This window comes from Pseudorca crassidens, chromosome 9 (genome assembly GCF_039906515.1).
Source record: "Pseudorca crassidens isolate mPseCra1 chromosome 9, mPseCra1.hap1, whole genome shotgun sequence".
NCBI classification, from domain to species: Eukaryota; Metazoa; Chordata; class Mammalia; order Artiodactyla; family Delphinidae; genus Pseudorca; species Pseudorca crassidens.
The window spans coordinates 77,144,663-77,166,385 of NC_090304.1; the positions used below are offsets into that span (position 1 = coordinate 77,144,663).

General features: G+C 38.6%; 1 protein-coding gene and 1 pseudogene across 3 annotated transcripts in view; one reads left to right on the top strand and one right to left on the bottom strand.

The window, feature by feature from the left end:
• ARHGAP42 (Rho GTPase activating protein 42) overlaps window positions 1-21,723 on the top strand; it is a 287,072-nt gene that overhangs the window by 73,867 nt on the left and 191,482 nt on the right. For all 3 annotated transcript variants that reach the window (XM_067750791.1, XM_067750789.1, XM_067750790.1), the window contains exon 3: window positions 21,237-21,298. In XM_067750791.1, coding sequence (XP_067606892.1) covers window positions 21,237-21,298 — 62 coding nt within the window. The remainder of the gene's footprint in view (window positions 1-21,236; window positions 21,299-21,723) is intronic.
• Window positions 5,281-6,317, bottom strand: LOC137230566 (importin subunit alpha-8-like; annotated as a pseudogene).

Here is a 21,723-nt window from a genome sequence, read left to right on the forward strand (position 1 = left end):
GTGCTTACGGTGGAATAGGGCAAAAAACAGATTTTGAGCAAGGTAAGGAAAAGAGGGTTCTGTTACTATATCAGTATGATGAGTCAACTTGTGGAAGCTGTTCCGGGAGTTTGTTAGGCACGTAGGCCTGTGTCTGTCCTGTAAATCGGCCCCACTCTTCAGCTGTCCCCATCTGCTCCCACCCTCTGGCCTTGTGCTTGCCGGTTTGTTTGTTTTTTGGTGCCAGTGAGACAGTGCTGGCTTGGAAGGAAGCAAAGTGGGATTAGTTGTCTGGGACCCAGTGGGGAATGCCTGTGGCTCAGGGAGCAGGTCAGTTGCCCAAGCAGGGCAGCTTCCTGTACTCTCCTTTGAGCACCTCGTTTCCATCTTACAGCAGCAAGAGGCCGTTGCTCCTCCCTCCTCTAAGGATGATTGAGCTGCCTGTGAACTTTTGATTGCTTCCTTTTATCTGCCTGCCACAGCGCTGGCCCAGTGGGAGACCATCCAACTTAACTTCCCACAGCTGTTCTAACTGCCCACTTTTTATGCTACTTCATTTTTCTGGACTGAGTAAAGACATTGAGTTAGGAGTAAGTTAGGAATTGAGTGGCTGGACGCTTGGGGGTTAGAAATTGGTGATGGAGGGGAAAAGAATGATTACAAACTGGTATAAGATTCAGGCCTCCTCAAATAATAAATTTATATGGGTAGACTGGAAACAAAATGTACCGTTGTTTAACCATAATTATACAAAAGACAATACCTACTGCATTAATCCTGGTATGTGTGTGGGAATTGCTAATGTCATGTGACCAGCCCTAAAACCTTACTAGTAGGAAATAAAAAAACTATCTCTACAGAAAATAAAACACTATTCTTTTGAAAACTCTTTACAGTGGTTCATTTGAACAAGTAGAAGCTCAAAGATATTACTGTGAATCTGTCTGAGGCTGTGGTTTTTGATATGCATATTTAGTGCCTATAATTTGAAATCACTTTTAACCAAGTCTTAAAAAAAGTCTGCATTAAAAACAAAATCAGATATTGTTAGTCATGCTGAACCGGTGCCAATAAAAATATTAGTCATTAATATGAGGCAAAGCTCATTCATTCTATGTAATCTTGGAAACCATTGGAAAGTCCAGTTGTGGTTTTCCATAAATAGCTTGGCTAACGATGTTGTGTGATGGCCTATTGTAGTGCTCAGGAAAGTCTTGGACAATGTGAACTTTGCACTCAAGAGATTAAACGTTTACCAAGAAGGAGAGTCAGTTTGCTAGTAAATATTCTAGGTGGGGACTTATTCCTTTAGACATACCTAAACAGAAAATTCCTGTGGTAGAGACAGGCTGCATACAAGCACTTGTCAACTAAGGTTATGGCTCCCAACTCTGAGTGGAGAAATGAGTCCATGAAGTAGGTAATTCAGATCAAAATATATTTCATAATATTGATAATTGTACAGATAGTTCTGACTTAACTCATGTATTTGTGTTCAGGTATTTAACTCTGCTTTGAATACAGATATGCACACATAGCAATAATGGTTAGTGCTTAATAGTTCTTAGAATGAAGAGCATGTTATATGTTTTTTTTTAAACCCTTACAAATCTTATGTGTACAGATTGACAGATGGTAACTCAAACCGAACCAAGTTTTGTATACTGCACTGGCTGGAATGTGTTTTGAATTCTTTTCTATTCTTTTGGAAAATACGTTGAAAGGTGAGACTGTAGGAAATTAATTTAAAATAGTGACATTTTAACTCACAGGGACTTTATTGAATCTTCCTGAGCAGGCAGTGCTTTGCCCAGGTGCAAATATTTGTTGTTAGATTACCTCTCTGAAGGTGGGTGTGCATCAGTGTAATACAGTGGTTAAGTGAAATCGCCTAGACAGAAGCCTGAGAGTGATCACTGATGCTTGCTCAGAGGGTGTGAAGTAGAAGACATTTTTCAAGGGAGTGGTTGAAATTTTTTTCATTTTCTTTGTTAGAGGAATTACTGGAGGAAAATGCATAAATCTTTTACCAAATAAATTCATTCACTTCAAGGATGCATCTTGTTAGGTCTAATGGAAAGGCAGTATTTCAGGTTAAAAAGAACTAGTATATTTATACACCCCAGGAAATGCACTTAAGTGATCATAAATGATTTTAGCTAAGAAAAAACCACACCTATTTTCTTCAAGTTAAACTAATAAAATTCAGCTATTAAGCTACCAAATTGAAAATGCTTCTGTAAAGATTTTCTTCAGAATTCAGTTATGAGCTACAGATACTCATCCATACAGATCACTACTACCATTTGTCTGGTGATATTGGGATGCATAAGGTAGAGTGTGGCCATGAGACTCTTCTTGGGCATCTCTTAGGAAAAAGTTAGCAAACCAGACACAATGCCATTACCAACCACAACTGAACTCTTCAAAAAAAAGACCTGTGATTTTATTAAATTCTAGGAAACAAATTACCTTCTCATTTGCTGAATCAAAAGAAAATCCATCAGTTATTACGAACCCTCATTACAACCCACTTAATGTGGTTATATAAATCAGGAAGTCCTCTATTAAAGTGGAACATTTCCAGATGCCTAAATTGTTTATATAAATAACATTTTCTTTTGAACTGTGTAGAGGAAGCATATTTGACTTTTTTATGGCTCTCAGTTGGACAATTGAATTATTGTTTTCCATTTTCTTTTACCACCCTTATTTTTGCACCCACACAGAAACCACCCACAATTAAGGATTGAAACAGCTGGGAAAGTTGCACATTTCAGGTGGAGTTCCTCTCTTTAAAAAAACACACGACTTGAGAGAGATGTTTTCATCATATTATCTCTGTATTTTAAAGAACTTTATTTGATTTAATTTGCAGTTCAAAGGCTTAGATTGTTTTTCCAGAATCTGAAGTTTAAAAAAAAAATTCAGAAACTTATCATGTTAAAAGTCACATCTCAAAGAAAAAAAATTGCCTTTTAATTTATCGATATACGTTAATCCCCAGAACCCCCTTTCTGTCTTTTGTGATTTGTTTTTTTTTGTTTGTTTTGTTTTGTTTTTTGCGGTATGCGGGCCTCTCACTGTTGTGGCCTCTCCCGTTGCGGAGCACAGGCTCCTGACGCGCAGGCTCAGCGGCCATGGCTTACGGGCCCAGCCGCTCCGCGGCATGTGGGATCTTCCCGGACCGGGGCACGGACCCGCGTCCCCTGCATCGGCAGGCGGACTGTCAACCACTGCACCACCAGGGAAGCCCTGTGACTTGTTTTGTTGAACAAAAAGTGGCTGTCTTTTTCACAGAGAAATCAGTCTCTTATCTCCTCCAGTAAATTATATGCTGTCTGAGGTCAGAAAGTTTTCTCACATTTCTATTCCTGCAAAATTCTTTAGCACCTTATTTGTAGCAGAAGCTTAGTTAATATTTGTTGCATAAATAGTCCCCCTGGAAAACCCAGTAAACTTTTAGTTTCTAGAAACAAATCACTTTAAGGTGCATAAATAAAATTTTAGAGTCATATATTAAAAAATAAAATGTACATATTTGGGTATATCTAGAATGATTCTTTTCAGTATGGTAATAAACTAAATTTTGAGAGGGAAAATAGTTCGTATATAGCCATCCCTCGATATCCACAGCAGGTTGGTTTCAGGAGCTTTCACGGATACCGAAATCCTTAGATGCTCAAGTCCCTTATGTAAAGTGGTATGGTATTTGCATAAAGCCTACACAATCCTCTTGTATATACTTTAAATCATCTCTAGCTTACTTATAATACCTAATACAATATAAGTGCTATGTAAATAGTTGCCAGCATGTGGAAAATTCAAGTTTTGCTTTTTGAAACTTTCTGGAATTTTTTTCCCCAAGTATTTTTAATTCACAGTTGGTTGAATCTGAGGATGCAGAACTGGATACAGAGAGCCAACTGTATTTACATATAAATACACAAACACAGACACACACATATATGTAACTTTTGCATATAATTGAGAATGATTTAGAACAAATATCTCAATATTTGTAAATGTTTCAAACCAGAGCTAAATATTGTAATATTCTTTAGTTTATTATTCAATGTTTATTGACTACTGTTAGGTGACAAGCTCTGTGCCAGTCCCCAGGGACCTGGTGGTGAAAAGAGTAGTCTAAGCTTTTGCCCTCATGGAGTGTACAGACTAAAAAATAAGATGGTAGCAATATCCTTCCTTTAGAGATAACATGCCTTAAAAAAGGCTTATTTCAGGGTGAGTGGATAGAGAGTGAAAAGAGAACTTTTATCTATGGTTAGTGACTTATAAGAGCTCAAAAAAATTCAACAAAATGATTAGACAATGAAATAAATGCTCTGGCCCAATATAACTTGGGATGCAGGAATATACAGTTGATTCTCATTATCCACAAATTCTGTATTTGCAAATTTGCTTCCTCTACAATTTATTGGTATCCCCCAAATCAATACTCCTAGCACTTTTGTGGTCATTCGTGGTCATCTGTAGAGAGGTGAAAAAGTTGAGCCGCCTGACTCATGGAGAATCTACTGTATAAAATATGGTGCATTTCATAGGTGCATGAGGCAGCCTTGACTCATTGAAGACGAATAAGATAGATTTTTGCTCTTCTATAAGAGCAATAAGCTAAAGTGTATTAAAGAAGAAAATTCAGTTGGGGCTTTTTGTTATTATGCAAAAAATTATGACAAAAATGTCATCAAGCATATGCCATGCTTCAGGCTTAAAATTATAAACTAACCATATGATTCCAATTTTACCAACACCATTCTATTCATATCTAAAATAAAAGAGATGTACTCCAACTGTGGTTCTGTGGGTCAATGCAAGTGCATTAAAACAAACAAATAAACAAACCAGGTATCCATAGGTTACATTATAAAGTCAAGCTACCCATGCCCCGTTTTCTCCTGGGCACAAACCCAGAGAAATGGCCAAGTTCCATCTTGTAAGAAAATCTCATCTGGGGCAGCCTTCTTCCAAAGGCAGTCAGAGTAATCTTTTTAAAATGCAAAGATGATGTCATTTCTCTGATTAATGCCCTGAAATGGCTTCTCATTGTCTTCAGGTTGAAATTCCACATCCCTAACATGGCCTATTAGGTCTTGTCTACCTGCCCATAACCTTTACACATGGCATTTTTTGTTGTTGTTGTTAGATGGAGGTGAAAGTGTGGAAAATTTTATTATCATTCAGTTTTAAAAGCTTTATACCTGTGGTACACCAAGGGGAAGGGGTTCTTAAAGAAGTGACTCTTTGGGTCTGGTCCCTGGTTTAGGAGTTGTGGAGCTTTGGTATGTGTTTGTTAAGTGCTTTAAGAATTCACCATCTTGGTCCCGGTCTGGTAAGGTTGTGCCAGTTTCTTCTTCCTGGAGGATAAAAAGAGGACGTCGAGGATGATGATAACAATTTTGGTGTCTGGGATGGTGAGAAGGTTTATTAGAGGCTCCAAGACTCCAGCCTGGACAAGCTGGATCAACTGGTCCACGGTGCCCCCAGTTGTGAAGTTAGCCACTGTCCAGACAGCCTCTCACTGGGCTTTAAATTCTCCGTTTTCTGGAACAGCCACCAAGGGAGGGAACGCACTGCAAGCGACCAGCTGCTGGATGTGCTGGCGGGGCCCCGCGGCCACATCACTTAGGGCCCAGGCTGTCTCCTTCTGGATGGAGGAGTGGGGGTGTGTGAGGAGCTGGAGCCACACAGCCAGGATGGCCGTGTCCAGGGCCAGCTGGGTCTGGTGGTCCGTCCCCGTGACACAATGTTCCCCACAGTGCGCAGAGAGGGGGTCAAGACATTGAGTTCTGAGCTGCTCATGAGTCGACCAGCCTGGGCAGGACCCCTGTGTCCACCACTTGGCTGATGTGTGCATCGCAGCCATCGGTGAGGTAGGACAGGGCCCAGCAGCTGTCCGAGAGAACCTCTGGGTGCCATAGCGGGTGGAAGAGGGCGGGCAACATCTGCTTCACCGTGTGATCAGAAGGGTACGGGTTCTTGTTCCGGCACAGGTTGGACAAGGTCCACGCAGTGTTGCACAGGAATGTGACTGGTATACTTGATGAAACCAGGGTCAGCAGATGTGGAATGGCATCACTCGAGATAACGTTGTCTCTGAATTCTGGTCCATCATCTGCTATATTACCAAGGACCCACACTGCCTGTTCACGCACAGTCATATGAGTGGAAGACAGGAGCTCAGCCAAGGGCTGGATGGCCCCTCCATCCACAATGGCGCGAGTCACCTCTGAAGTCCCCGAGGTAATGTTGGTCAGAGCCCAGGCTGCCTCGAGCTGCAAGTGGGGGTGAAGGGATGACTTCAGGAACAGAAACATGTTTTATTGCATATTGGTAAATATTAGGTATCAGAAAGGTAAGCCATGGCCCATGTGTGTGGTAGGTGCATAGATTCTACCTTTGTTGGTTAATTTCCTGCTTTGCTTAATAGAGTTGATCCACCCATGTTGAATATCATGTAAATTCTGCATCCACTTTGAAAACAGCTTTTGAAGATAGTATCGTGTCACAGTTGTCTTCTTGGTGTGGAGTAGTTTCTATCTTTCTATTGGGGAGCTGCATTTCTTTAGTTCTAGGATAATTCATGTACCTTCTTTATGTACATATGGGGGTGGGAAGATGGGAAGTTGCACAAGCTGTTGTTCTTTTTGTCTGTTTTTTTTTTTTTTTTTTTGAATTATCAGAAAGAGCTACTTCTGACAGAAATGTTGGCCTGGTTTCTTAGAATCGCAAGTTTAGTATCGTAGAGTAGAAAGAGACCTTGGAGAACATGGGAGCTAAATGTGTCATTTTGATTTAGATGCAGGTGAAATTATTTTCTAAAGTCACACAAGTATTAGAACCTTGATCACCTGGCTCCTGGGTCATAACTTTGAGTTTGCTTGTTCATTCATTCAATAAAGCACTTGAGATTTGTTAGACACCGTTTGGGTGCTGAAGACACATCATGTGCAAAACAGAAAAAAAAAATCCCCACCCTAATGGGTTTGCCATTAGTCAGAGGAGTTAGACGGTAAAATACATAACTTCATTATATATTATTAGATCATAAGTGCTATAGAGATACAAAAAGAAGGGAGATTAGTTAAAATTTTTCTTTAGTATTTTTAATATACAGATATCTAATTTCAAGATAGTGGTATTACTGTAAACTACTTATAAAATGAACCTCATTTTACCCTCCATTCCCTATGTGATCAATCAAATTTATATGACTATGTAAACATTGACCTATTTCTGGATTTGAAACCATTTGGTGCAAAAGGTGTAAAGGTATCTTATTATTTTTTTTTTTTGGTGGTACACGGGCCTCTCACTGTTGTGGCCTCTCCTGTTGCGGAGCACAGGCTCCGGACGGGCAGGCTCAGTGTCCATGGCTCACGGGCCCAGCCGCTCCGCGGCATGTGGGATCTTCCCAGACCGGGGCATGAACCCACGTCCCCTGCATCGGCAGGCGGACTCTCAACCACTGCGCCACCAGGGAAACCCATAAAGGTATCTTCTTAGCTGTAGTACAAGGATTGGGAGTCACAGAATATCGCAGAGGGCTTGCCACATAGTCTCAAGTTTAATTTACATGTCCTCAGGAGACACTTGAGGCTTGTGATTGAAGTTGCCCTTTAGGAGGTTTATTCTGGATTCAATATATGTGATGAATTATAGCATGGAAGTCTTTGCCAGTTCAGAGTTGAGTCAAGGATTGCCTTCATCAGCATTTTTTTTTTTTTTACATCTTTATTGGAGTATAATTGCTTTACAATGGTGTGTTAGTTTCTGCTTTATAACAAAGTGAATCAGTTATACATATACATATGTTCCCATATCTCTTCCCTCTTGCGTCTCCCTCCCTCCCACTCTCCCTATCCCACCCTTCTAGGCGGTCACAAAGCACCCAGCTGATCTCCCTGTGCTATGCGGCTGCTTCCCACTAGCTATCTACCTGAAGTTTGGTAGTGTATATACGCCCATGCCACTCCCTCACTTTGTCACAGCTTACCCTTCCCCCTCCCTATATCCTCAAGTCCATTCTCTAGTAGGTCTGTGTCTTTATTCCTGTCTTACCCCTAGGTTCTTCATGACATTTTTTTTTTCTTAGATTCCATATATATGTGTTAGCATACGTATTTGTCTTTCTCTTTCTGACTTACTTCACTCTGTATGACAGACTCTCGGTCCATCAGCATTTTTTTAATGGACCTAGAGAGAACATTTCTAAATATGAATGAAATAATAAAAGTACAGTTTCAATTTTGACATTAAAAGGTTTGGACCATAAAGGCAATAGTCCTGGAGACTGTATCTGAAATAAGTGAGTTAGGAGGCAGGACGTGGGCACCCAGAGACTAATGAAAACTCACTGGCAAAAGGCAAGGACAGCATATGAGCAATGGAGACAGCCTTGGGGTGGGGGAGGAGGAAAGCAAGAAAATAGTTGAATAACAGGCCTACAAAAGAAAGAAAAGCTTGCCTTGGATAGTTATCAAGGAATATGTGGCTGGGAAAAAACAGCTTAATTCAGAGTAATTTCTTGGTCATTGAGAGAATTCAGGAGAGTTGCTGAGTCATGATTCGGAGGGCTGTAGGGAGAAGAGCTTTCAGGTCCTGCTTGATTCTTAGGACTCAGACATAGTGTTCTGTTTCTTCCATTACCAAGAGGGCCACGAGTAACCACTTCTGCCATTGAAAGTACAGATGTGCTTCAGGCAAGGAGCATTCTTACAAATCTTATCTTAAACAATTACACACACACACACACACACACACAGTCACGCGTATCTACTGTTTTCTATTTAAATATATTTTTAACTCTTAACTCCTCACACAAAGAGCATGCATTCCTCCCCCCCACCCCCACCACAAAGTCAGCAGTTGCCAAGCTGCCTGGCATCAGAATCAAGTATGGGGAACCTTAAAATTTTGATTCTTGGGCTTCACCCCCAGACCTGAACTAAGGTAGAATCCCCTGCGTTGAGACATTAGGAGCTTTTCATTTTATGGAGATTCGTGTTGTCTGATGCAGCCTGGGAAAAACTGTTACTCTAAACAATATACTTGTGCTTTATACCGAGGGAGGGAGGCACAACTGGGGAAGGTACTAAAACTGGGAAAAGGTCTGTTCCAGAGGAGTGCTTTGTGGGTCACCAGATCCCTGATGCCTAGCATTTTGCCAGTGGAGCCACTGAGGCTATAGAAGCCATGTGTTTGTGGGGAAACCTGGTCATTTGTTGCACCATTTTTCCTTGACAGCCTGAAAAAAGGCTTTGGTTTATGCAGAACAAATTGGTCTGTCTATCTATCTATCTATCTGTCTATCTGTCTATCTTAGAATGAGAGATAGTGTTTATGGGCCAGTGTAGATGCTGTGCGGATTACTCAGGGATGAAGGAAAAAATCAACTTTTCAAATTAAAATCCCATATAAGATGTCATTTAGTTCATGTTGACTTTGGATTCTCTGGAATTCTCTACTAATAATATCTTCTGAGTGCAAAGAACCTTATGGGTAATTTGGTACATGCAACATGAATAAGATCTTCTTGTACCCTTATTAATAGAAGGGGATCCAAAAATAGCTTTATGATATCATCACTATATTACTCAGGAGAATGTGCTGAGTGCTTTAGGTAGAGTAGTAAGAACAGAAATGTGGTGAGAGAACCAAAGCTGGAGAAGGGACATCAGAAGATGTTTAAAAAGAGGATGTTATTTGAGCTGAGTCCCAATGTCTAGGTAAGATACAGCTTAAGAAATGTATTGGGTTGGCCAAAAAGTGCCTTTGGTTTTTAAGTAAAAATAAAAGACACATTTTTCATTTTCACCAAGAACTTTATTGAACAATGTATTCACACTTTTGTTCCACTACCTTCTGCCATTTTTCAGGCAACTTCATAATTCCATCTTCCCAAAACTTTTTACCTTTTTGAGCAAAGAACTGTTCCAGGTGCCTTTTACAGTCTTCCAGGGGATTGAAATTTTTTCCACTAAGAGAATTTTGTAAAGACCTAAATAAATGGAAATCCAAAGGCTCAATGTCTGGTGAATACAGTGGATGAATCAGAACTTCCCAGCCAAGCTGTAACAGTTTTTGCCTGGTCAGCAAAGAAACATACAGTCTTGCGTTATCCTGATGGAAGATTATGCGTTTTCTGTTGACTAATTCTGGCTGCTTATCGTCGAGTGCTGCTTTCAGTTGTTCTAATTGGGAGCAGTAATTATTGGAATTAATCGTTTGGTTTTCCGGAAGAAGCTCATAATAGAGGACTCCCTTCCAACCCCACCATATACACAACATCACCTTCTTTGGATGAATACTGGCCTTTGGTGTGGTTTGTGGTGGTTCATTTTGCTTGCCCCACAATCTCTTCTGTTCCACATTATTGTACAGTATCCACTTTTCATCGCCCATCACAATTTGTTTTAAAAAAGGAACGTTTTCATTATGTTTCAGTAGAGAATCACATGCGTAAATACAGTTAAGAAGGTTTTTCTCGCTTAATTTACGTGGAACCCAAACATCAAAGCGATGAACATAACCAGGCTGGTGCAAATGATTTTCAGTGCTTGATTTGGGTATTTTGAATATGTTGGCTATCTCTTGCATGGTATAACGTTGATTGTTCTCAATTAATGTCTTGATTTGATTGCTATCAACTTCAACTGGTCTGCCTGACCATGGAGCATCATCCAGTGAGAAATCTCCAGCATGAAACTTCGCAAACCACTTTTGATACGTTCGATCAGTCACAGCACCTTCTCCATATGCTGCACAAATCTTTTTTGCATTTCAGTTGTGTTTTCACCTTTCTTGAAATAATAAAGCATAGTATGCCGAAAATGTTGCTTTTTTTCTTCCATCTTCAGTATTAAAATGGCTACACAAAAATTCGCCAGTTTTGATAAGTCTTTTTTAGAATGCACTCTGATGTGACGGCTGTCACATACAATCTAACAAAATTGTTTCAAATGAAGTTAAAGACAACTAAGTGCTACTAGAGCCATCTTACGGAAAACCAAATGAAAGAATCTTTTGGCCAACCCAGTAGTTAAAGGAAAGACATGGAAATGGGATACTATAGGAATGTTAGTAGTTTCAGAGTACTAAGAGATCAGAAGTAGTAGCATCTCAAGCTAACACAGTTGGAAAGGTACTTTGGAGCCACATCATGGAGGCCCCAAATCATTTGCAATATGGACTTCTGACTTTATTTACTCATTCAGTTTTCGAGTTGGATAATGACACAATCAAAGGTGCCCTTTAGGAATTTTATTCTGACCATTACTACATAGGGTGAGCTGGAGTCATAGGAACTGGGAAACCAATAACTAGGCTGTTGTAATAGTACAGCAAAGATGAAGTGATACCCTTACATGGGTATGGAAGAAGGGTAGAGGAGAGAGATCAACAGCATTTGGCAATTGAATCTGTGGAAGGAAGGACTGAGGATAATCCATCACTCGAGTTACTAGGAGAATGGTGTTAGGGGCCCATTTATATGTTTATATGTGGCCAGGGTACCTGGGGGTGGAGCAGAATTATGAGTTAAGTTTTGGTACATGTTAAGTTTTGAGATTCAGACAAAATTCCTAGTAGAAATTCCCAGGATATATAATCAGATTTGTTAAATTTAGACTAGTGAGGTGGGGTTGTGGGACTGTGCCTAGAATAGAGGGAAAGTGTATATAAATTTCAGATGAGCTAATTTGAGTTCAGAGGTTAACTCTGCCAGTCATTAGCTCTATGGCCTTGCATATTATTTAACCTCTACATATCAGTTTCATTATTTGAAAAGTAGGAGAATGGTGATAGAAGATTTGAGTGTTTTACTTGTGAGTGCCTCGTAGGGTGTTGTGAGGATTAAAGAGCTGTGCACCATGCTGGTGCGGGTACCAAAGCTCCTTCTTCCCCACTCCCAGGTCTTCCTGTCTTCCTCCTTCATGAGGATGGGAGTCCACTGGAGTAAGTTTGTAGACAAGGAGGAGAAATGGCTTGTGAGGAGAGAAGAGTGCTGGTGGAAATAAGAGCGGAAGAGAAAAAAATGGAGATGGATATGGAAAAGGGTGAGATTAGAAGCTTCTTGGGGAGTTGTTAGCTTTTGAGAGGAAGAGGGCCCCTCCTCTGAGACAGGCAAGTTGAAAAGAATGGAGACCATGTTGATCAGAAAAGCAGAAGGCCAGGCCATCTGGTGTGAGTGAGGGAAGTTTGGGGCTGGGTTCTTGAGAAAGGAGAAAATTCTTTTTAGATGGCCACTGTGGGAAATAAGATTAGGAGTAAACTAGAGTTGAATAAAAGCATTGCCAAGAAGCAGAAGCAGAGGGGTTAGATCGCTTGAACTCTTCGTGTCCTTGTGGGTGTGTGAATTACAGAAGAGGGAAGGTCATTAGAGGTTAAGAGGTTGTGGAAGAGAGAGGCTGCATATTGGACAAGGAAGCGGATGTTGAAGCTTCAGCAGGGTGGTGGCAGGAGCTTTGGGTACAGAGGAGGAGTATGAATGGGGTGCTTCAGCCTTTGTGGAATGTGAAGAAGTGTTGGGAGGTCAGTTCCTAATGGCAGTAAGGATGGGGGTGGGGGTGTACTTGGTGTAAATGCTTGTTTGTTAGCAGCAAATTACTGATTGTTCCCTTTAAAGCAGGATACTTGGCGCCTGATTATCCTCTGAGCACAGATAGTTCTGGCTCTGTTTGCCTTTAAAGATGATAAGCCTCTTCTTTTCTGTAATGGAGCTGGGTAGTAGGCTGGCACTACCTTTTATCCACCCCACTCCTTTCGCAATAATGGTTTGCTGGGAGAGAATAGACTTTGGAATCAAACATTCAAAACTGAATACCTGCTTCTCCACTTACTAGCTGTGAGATCATGGGGCAAGCTACCCCAGCTGACTGACCTTTTTCTCATCTGCAGAATGAAGGTAACACTTACTTCAGTACCTCATATCATTGGGTGGGCATTAAATGAAACAGTTTATGTAACATCTCTACCTCTTGGCAGAGGTGCTCTGAAGTGGGAGTGGTTTACATCTTGGGAAAATGTTTTCTGAATTGGGAGTTGTTTTGGCTTTGGGAAACAGATCACACCACAAAACAAAACAAAAACTAAAAACAGGCAACATCAGAAAAGCACAGTTCTTCATTTTCTAATTAATATGTGTGCTTGGAAAAAAAATAAATATATGTGGCTTGTAGACGATGTTATGCACAACAGTACTTATTGCATCAACATAAAATTTCATAGTAAAAAACAAAAAAAATTTAACTAGAATTCAGATGAAATTCATTTGAAGTAATGAGTAGTGGGATGAAGTCTTGGGAGAAACCAGCTGGAATCAAATTTTGGAATTGTGTAAAATTGAAAAGCCACCTTTCTGTATTTGCATGTATTCATTTGTCAAAACTTGGCCTTATGTGAATTGTTATATACTTTATATCTATATCTATATAAAATAACAAGCCCAGTCTATACATCTATATCTATATCTACCTGTCTATATATAGAGATAATACTAGAATTCTCAAACTACCTGGTAGTTTGGCAGTTTCAAAGCAGATATTACTGAAAGGTTCTATCCCTGTTCAGAAAGAGTATATGAAGGAAAATCATTAGACATATAGTCTAGAATTATTTCTGTGCATCCACTCTGACTTTTGTCTTGGAATCATAATTCTCCTCACTTTTAGTAGTTATCAATCTGTAACAGTAGTAAGGAGACATATTACTGGTTAGAACCCCTGCAAAGAATCTGGCTAATATGGTTAGAGGATGAACAGGAACAAGAGAAAGCAGAAAGAGATCACTTGATATTAAGCCAGTGGATTCCAAAGTGAGGATTCTCTTCCTGTGTCCTGTTCAGAGTCTATGCTGGCATCCAAGTACTGGACAGACAGATTATAGCATAGCTGATGGCAGTATGGAACAAGTGATGAAGCAGAAACAAGGTAGTTCCTAAGTCTGCAGAGTACCTGGTCAACTGGATAAAAGTTTAATTTTACGACTGTTTTCATTTGCAGGTTGTGCATTTCTTATTGTTCTTTAATGCTTAATTAGAAAACTATGCTATAATATTAACCTTTTATTACCAAAATAATATCTAATATGCTCTTCCAACTTGATACATTTCATATTTACTGAAACCCAATTCACCTGAATACAATGCTACACAATGATGCATTGGTAGGATATAAAAAAATTTAAATGCCAGTTTTCAGGGGCTTGTTTTCAAGATTAATCTTGCTTTTTGATTTGTTTGGCAATGAAAAAAAAAAAAGACTGACCACCTGGAGGACATTGTGGAGAACCCAGTTTAGCTACCTCAAAGAGAACTAAATTTGCCTGTGTTTTCGTGAGACCTTGGATTCCACCAGGCTGGGCTGTGAAGCTCTAGAAGAAAGATCAGTTCCTCTGAGTACCAGGGTGTATTGCAGTGATCTGTCGGCATTCCACAGTGGGCCTGTGACTTTTTTTTTTTTTTTTCTGTTGGTTTAGGAAGCAATTTATTGGCTTTGCAACTAGGCATCCATGGAGCTTGAAGCCACAAATAGAGTGGAAAAATCTTATCTGATGTTGTGGCTTTTGGAAACTAATAACTAGAGTTTGTGGTTGCAAATAATGCCAATATTGCAGACAGAGTGGACAGCCCATCAGCAGGGATATTAATTGTTACCAAAGACTTGCAATATCTGGTGGGAGAGTTGGTGTCAATTTTTATATCACTCTGTTTTGTAGACATAGTATTTATTATTCAGGCATGCCACAAGCTGACCTTGCTGCCTGCTCTGTTTATGGGTTAAATTGTTCCTGAACCCAAACTTTCCACTGGACACTTCAGCCAGTATGCTACCTTTGATCTTTTTAGTGTTCAGAGAATTAAAACTCCCTCAGTGGAAGTTCCAGGCCTGAACTGCTGATGTGATGTCCTGTTAGGTCACTGCATGCTTTTGTAGTGTAATGCTGGGTGTCCCTTGGCTATGTAGGTTGATTCTATTCTAATAATTCTCCATGTGGCCTAGAAGGATATGATAGATTCACCTGCTCTGGCTCAGATCCTCAGTTCAGTACTGATGTTTTATAGCCTTGCTCCTATTCTTCATGAAAAGTCAGTGCCAGAGAAAAAGCTTGACAGAGCCTACTCACACCCAAATAGAAAAGTCAAGCGACTGTTGGGGCATCATCTGGACTTATAAAATATGATTGCATTGGTGCAATCTGGCTTTTATAGACTTTTACAGGTTTTCATGTTTTCCTTGAGATTTAATAAAGTCTAAATCCTACTGCTAACCCAGTTCCCCTCTATTCATCAGCATTATCTGAACTTCGAAAGTGATTTGCTCACTCTAATAAAGTGAAAAAAATGTGTTGTGGACATAATTGTATATGTCACTGATTTGTGATCTGTACTTTTTTGTTTTTTTTGAGTATGTGTTTATGCTGTTTAGGTTTGAGGAAAGACTCCTAGGAGAAATATGTAGCACATCATTGTCTGACTATGATATAAATGTTGGTTAGATGCGAGAGAGACATGCTTTTTCAGTTCTTATAGTTGTGAAATCTGTAAACCCAAACTGTTCAATTGCTGAAACATTTAATAGTATGTAATGCTTAGTACTTAAGGTTGTGGAATTATATCAACAATGAACAGGGAATAATTTTCTCTGTTCTCGCTCATTCTTACTTCCAGACACTAAACAGATTTTCCACAGTTAGAAATAGTAGGATGAATTTAAGCCTGCTGAAAAAATTTGTTAGGAAATAGATATTTTATACAGTTCAGGAATGTTTCAGAATTTACGATATTGGTAAATACAGAAGCCATTATCGTACTTCTTCACCATCTAGGTATAATTCAACTGTTGTCTTTGTGAATGTTTATGCTCTTGGGACCCGTCATAAATGCATCTGAATAATAGATTTCTTTTGTTCCAAAAGTATTTTTCCAATATCACATTGTGGAGGTAAAAAGGAAACCTATAGCAGTGTTCTTGACCTCAATAATTTTTTTGGAAAGTTAAAATTTATATGTAAAGCTACATTTTGATTGCTCTCCAGTAATCTCATGGTCCAGATGGTCAGGAAGGGGAAAGATTATTACTGGCAAATACAGCCAGGAAAGTTTCATGCAGGTGGCAAGAATGTGGATAGCTAACATAATTTTCCAAAGTATCTGGCCTATCCTTTTCATAATATTTTATGAAGTCTAGAATAAGAGTTGGTTTGTTTCTCCTTATAGAGCAAATAGATGGTGGGAATGTATTGTTAAATTCATCTACTGAAAGCCCACTGTGTATTAAGTATTGTTTTTGGAATATTACTCTCACTAAATCAAACTCCTTTCATACCACCTAGGTATCGTCAAGATCTATCATTGCAGGACCAGCTGTTAGATTCAGTGTTAGTCTGGACCCCCCAAATCAGATACTGCAGTGGTTTTTATTTATGTGAATATTTATAAATAAAATATGGAGCATCACAAATAATTGATTATAAGAGAAAATATTCGGGTATCAGAAATTTGCATGTAATAAAAAATGTTTTCAGATTTTGCTTAAGCAAAGTCTTATAAAAGTGGCTCAAGCAGTCACAAAATCCATAGCCATTTTGTATAAGGCCTTGTGATGAGTTCCGAGAGAGTCATTTTATATATGTTTTGTGCCCAAGGTCTGGTGGAGAATAGACTCCCTCTAGTTTTCATGGCCTCTTAAGGCATTTGTGGGTCTCATGCACCAGAGATTCTAATACTGGCTTCTAATCTCTAGAGTACTGCTGAGGAACACTAACTAGGCAGCTTGGATCTGCCTGATTTGTGTCGGGAGGTACCTGTTAGACTTTGAGGGTGGGGCAGGCAGGGAAGTGACTGGCTATCCATCTGCCCTTTCTCTTAAAACTCAATTTATGTGATAATACCTTGAATTATTTTATACTTGCGTTATAGGATTGTTAATTTCTGTTTTCTTTCCTTGTTATGTTGTGCTTAGTAAACTATTAATGTGATACTTTGACATCGTTATAAAGAAAAATATTTAGGGAAAAACATTAGATCTGGGTTTAAAAAGTTAGTAGGCCACTGTCCCTAATTCATGAAATAAATTATTTAGTGTTCCTGACTGTTTCTTATAGAACAAATGATGAATCTGAAAGCTTCATTTGGACCAAGAAACATAGTATGCTTTTATAGAACTAGGACTATAATATTTAGAGAGAACAGTCTTAGTTTTTTTAAAGTCATTTCCCTGAAAAATGAACCAAAGAAAAAGAGGGAACAAAAGTTACTGTCAAATTGGGGCAGACCCAGAAAACTGCTGGAAGGAGAGTCGTTTTCGTTGTGAGGAACCAGACAAGCAGTTGCTTTTGCAAATGTTAAAATTTCTCCCCAGACTTCCTCATTATAATCTACTATTGTCATACTGAGTCTATAAATAGTATTTATAAGGGAAACAGACCAGAAAACCATTCAAGTAAAGCAGAAAATGACCATTAAGTTTTGGACAAAGAGGTACAGCAGCAAAATGAGAACTTTGAGTTTCCTTCCTTGTAACCAAAATCTGATTTAAGGCAACACCACAATTTTGGAGTAGCAGTTACCTGGGGGAAATCTTTGGATTTCTGAAGTCATCATCGTAAAATACTCCCTGGGACCACTAGGGTGCTGCTACGTAGGCCAGTGAACATTTTCTGGGTTGATCAACTGGAAGGTTCTAGTATACCCATGTCAGTCTAAAATCAAGTTATAATCTCATTTATTTCAAAAAATACCTGCTGACAGGCTTCTCTGTGCTAGATATTTATTTACCCTTTGAGAAAATTAATAATATGTGGTCTGTGCCCTCCTAGGGTGTAGGCTAATAGGAAAATAAAGTGTTTTTCATTATTTGTTTAAAAAGTTATAGATTATTTTTTAGGCTTTACAAAAACTAGCAATCTCCTTTTCTACCAGTCCCTGCCACTTAATTCCTCAGAAAGACTGTTACAGGAGAATGGGGTATCAGAGGGTGGTCATGTCCCAGGTCTTGGGCGAGTCCCTGGGACGCACCGCCAAGTGAGGGTCCTTGGCTTTGCGCAGGAAAGCATTCAAGAGTGAGCCATAGTAAAGTGAAAGCAAGTTTATTTAGAGAGATAGACATTCCATAGGCAGAATGTGGTCTGTCTAAGAAAGCAGAGCAGCCCCGAAATACGGGGTGGCTAGTTTTTATGGGCTGGGTAATTTCATAGGCTAAGGAGGGGGAGGATTATTCTAACTATTTTGGGGAGGGGGCGGAGATTTCCAGGAATTGTGCCACCGCCCATTTTTTGGTCTTTTATGGTTACGGCACCTGTGGGTGTGTCATTTAGCATATGCTAAGTATTACAGTGAGTGTATAATGAGGCTCAAGGTCTACTGGAAGTCCAGTCTTCTGCCATCTTGGGCCTAATGGGTTCTAACCAGTTTTTGTCCTATCCTGTTCTTCCTAATGGCTGTGTCATCCTTTTAAAGGTGGTGCCCTGCTCCCTTCTTTCCTGTCTCAAGACCACTTTGAACTTTTAGCCATTCCTCAGTTTCTTTCAACACCATGATTACCTTGCTACTTCTTGAGTTTTTCTTGTTGTTTTGTTTTTTGGTTTTTTAGTTTTATGTACCATCCTTTCACTTCATAGTGTTGTCACACTATGTCTTGAGTTCATACTATCTAACATGCTCCTTTCCCTTTCTCTCAATAGAGTTAAAACTTCATTTTGGCAAAATGAATTTAATTTTTAATGTTTATATCAGTGATTTTGTACATATTACTCACAACTCAGTTATTTCAATTATTTTGATTGTCTTATTTGTATAACTTTGTTTTCCCAGGAGTTAATTCACTTGTCCCTTGGTATTTGCAGCTTTCAGAATCCACAAATGCTCAAGTCCTTAATATAAAATCCTGTAGTATTTGCATATAACCTATATAACTTATGCATATCCTCCCGTATTACTTTCAGTCATCTCTAGATTACTTACAATACCTAATACAATATAAATACCACGTAAATATTTGTGGCACGCAGCAAATTCAAGTTTTGCTTTTTGGAACTTCTGGAATTTTTTTTTCTCCCTGAATATTTTTGCTCACTAGCTATAATTGCCTTTGAGTTTTCTTTAAAAAAAAAAAAAAAAGGAGTGTAAATTTCCTCTCATTACATTTAGACACATCAGGATATTGATCAGTTCTATTTTTCTTTCTCTGTAGACATTTCCTGGAGCTTCTAACCTATTGCTCCAGTGTAGACAAGAGCCTCTCTGGACCTTTGGCAAAACTGTTGTCCTAGAATAGCTCTGTGTTGTCCTGAGAATTCCATTTCCTTCTTTGCTTTGCTAGAATTCATGTTTTCTTTTCATGTTTTGTTCCCAAGTTTTGTGGGAGTGTGTTAACCAATAGCTTCTGATAAAAGGAAGCATATGAGAGTAAGGTTTTTTGTTTTTGTTTTGATATTTATTAAAAAGGTTAGGCGGTGTGAAGTTAAAAATCTGGGGTTAAAGTGCTTCTTATACAGACTTTCAACTAGTGTACTCTTTCTATTTACATCTCCTCTTATTTTCTCACCTCAGGAGTACCTGTTGCCTCTCCTTCTGTAGCCCAGAATGACATACTTTTTGTCTTCTTTCTCTGCAGGCATGTTAACATTACCTTCCATCATTCAAAGTTTTGTTGACTTTTTCCAGTCTCAACAACAGATCTTCAATGGCAGTAGATAGCTGCCAGAATCATGACTGGATATTTCTTTACTGAAAGTACAAACATATAATATGCTATTGCACACTCCAGTTAAAATCTTCTATCTATTTGTAAAATGCTTTTCTCTTCAACTTATTGTTGTCAAAACTGGGTTGTAATGTAGCAATGATAGTTATTTCTGCAGAAATTAAAATCACATTTTAAACACTTTAGAAAAGTTCCACTTACTTTAAGGCCATTACTGTGTTTATGAGATTAATGTGAGTCTCCCAGGTAATCCTTTGATTTCTGTTTTGGTAACTGAATAAAATACAATGTGGAGTAATCATAGGAATAGAATTTCAAACCAGCTTAGTTAGTGTAAGCCTAGTGGTTTTGAAAAGAGAGAAGAAAAATCCAAGATTGTAATTTTAAATTCTTAAATGGAAAATATTCTTTCTCTTTCTTAATGAGTTTTGTTGGTAAGACTCTTGATGTGTTGTTCTCACTCACCTCCCTTTATTGTAGACTTTATGCCAGACTTACTAGACTTCTGGTCTCACAGGATGTTTTCAATATTAGTATGGATGAAGGAAGAGGTGGGAGCCTAAAGAATAAGGACATAGAAGGGAAGGTTCAAGGCTTAAATCAAAATAAAATTTGCATTTACCTTATTTCTTTTGTTAGTTTTGTAATCTAAACATTCCAACTTTAGTTAATAATTCACATTAAGTATAAGTTACAGAAATTGATGTCGACGAATTAATCTTTCACAGTTTACTGTGTGGCACTGTGCATTTTTGAAGAATATGCTATTGTAGCTCCCTGTTTACTTATTTTTTTCGTTTGTCCTCCCAAAGTTCCTGAACACTTCCCAAGCCTCAACAATATAGCTTCAGATAGTTTTCTAAGGCAGTGCTTCTCAACTTTAATGTGCAAAGGGATCAACTGGGGATCCTGTTAAAATGCAGATTCTGGGCCGGGGCCTGAGCATCTGAGCAAGCTCCCAAAATCCTGATGCTGGTGGTCCTCTGACCATTCTGACTAGCAAAGGTCTAAAGTACCTTGGATATGAGAGTGATACAGTAATACAGAATACAGAATCTGTTTTTAAGTGTATATGTGTTGAGCTTCAAGAAAGAAGTCAGTGGGAGACTTTGCATTACTGGCTGCTACTGAGTACATCTTAGTACTGGATTTATTGCTCCTTATAGATTTAATGAATTTATTATTTGTAGGATTCTGTTTAGAAGTGATTCCAGTACTATACTTTTGTTTATTACTGTGTAAATTTTATTTATTAAATATATAAACTATATTCCCTTAGTGCCTTTGAAGAAAAAATATTATACTTGATATGTGCTAAACTTCAATTTGTAGCACACAAACATCTCTTATATATAACTGTTAGTCATTGAAATCCTATTGTATATACTGTTTCCTGCTTATAAAAACATAACACCACAGAATATATACAAATTCATAAGTATCTTTATTGTAATGTTTATTCTTGTGCAATTGGATATCAGCAATGTAAAGAGGTTAATGCTTTTTTTTTTTTTAAACTTATCTTCTAAATAGCTCAGTCACTAAAAGAATTTGCAAGACTACTCATCGCAGTAGAAGAAGAAAGGAGAAGACTGGTAAGTCTCTTCTCCATTTCTTAAGAATAATGCTTTGTTTGGACATGTTAAAAGAAAAAATAGACCTTCTGAATTAGATTTAGTCATACCAGATTTTATAACTTGACACATGTACTGAATGTTACAGAAAAGATTTGTGAGTATGATGATCAAATATTGCTAATAAGATATGCCATTTCTTTTTGTTTCATTTGGTCAGCAGATATAAATTACATTCATTTTACTTTCCATTTAGTTGTTCTGAGCATTAAAAGTATTGAACAAACTGCCATGAAGAAACCCATTCTAACTGAGCAGTCTTATAAATAACCTTAGTGTTATAATGAAGACACATTACAAGTATTAAAGACAGTTTTTGGAAGGAGCAACTAACTTTGCCAGGGTATTAGCAGGGGACTTTCTTGAAAAGGTGACATTTGAATTGG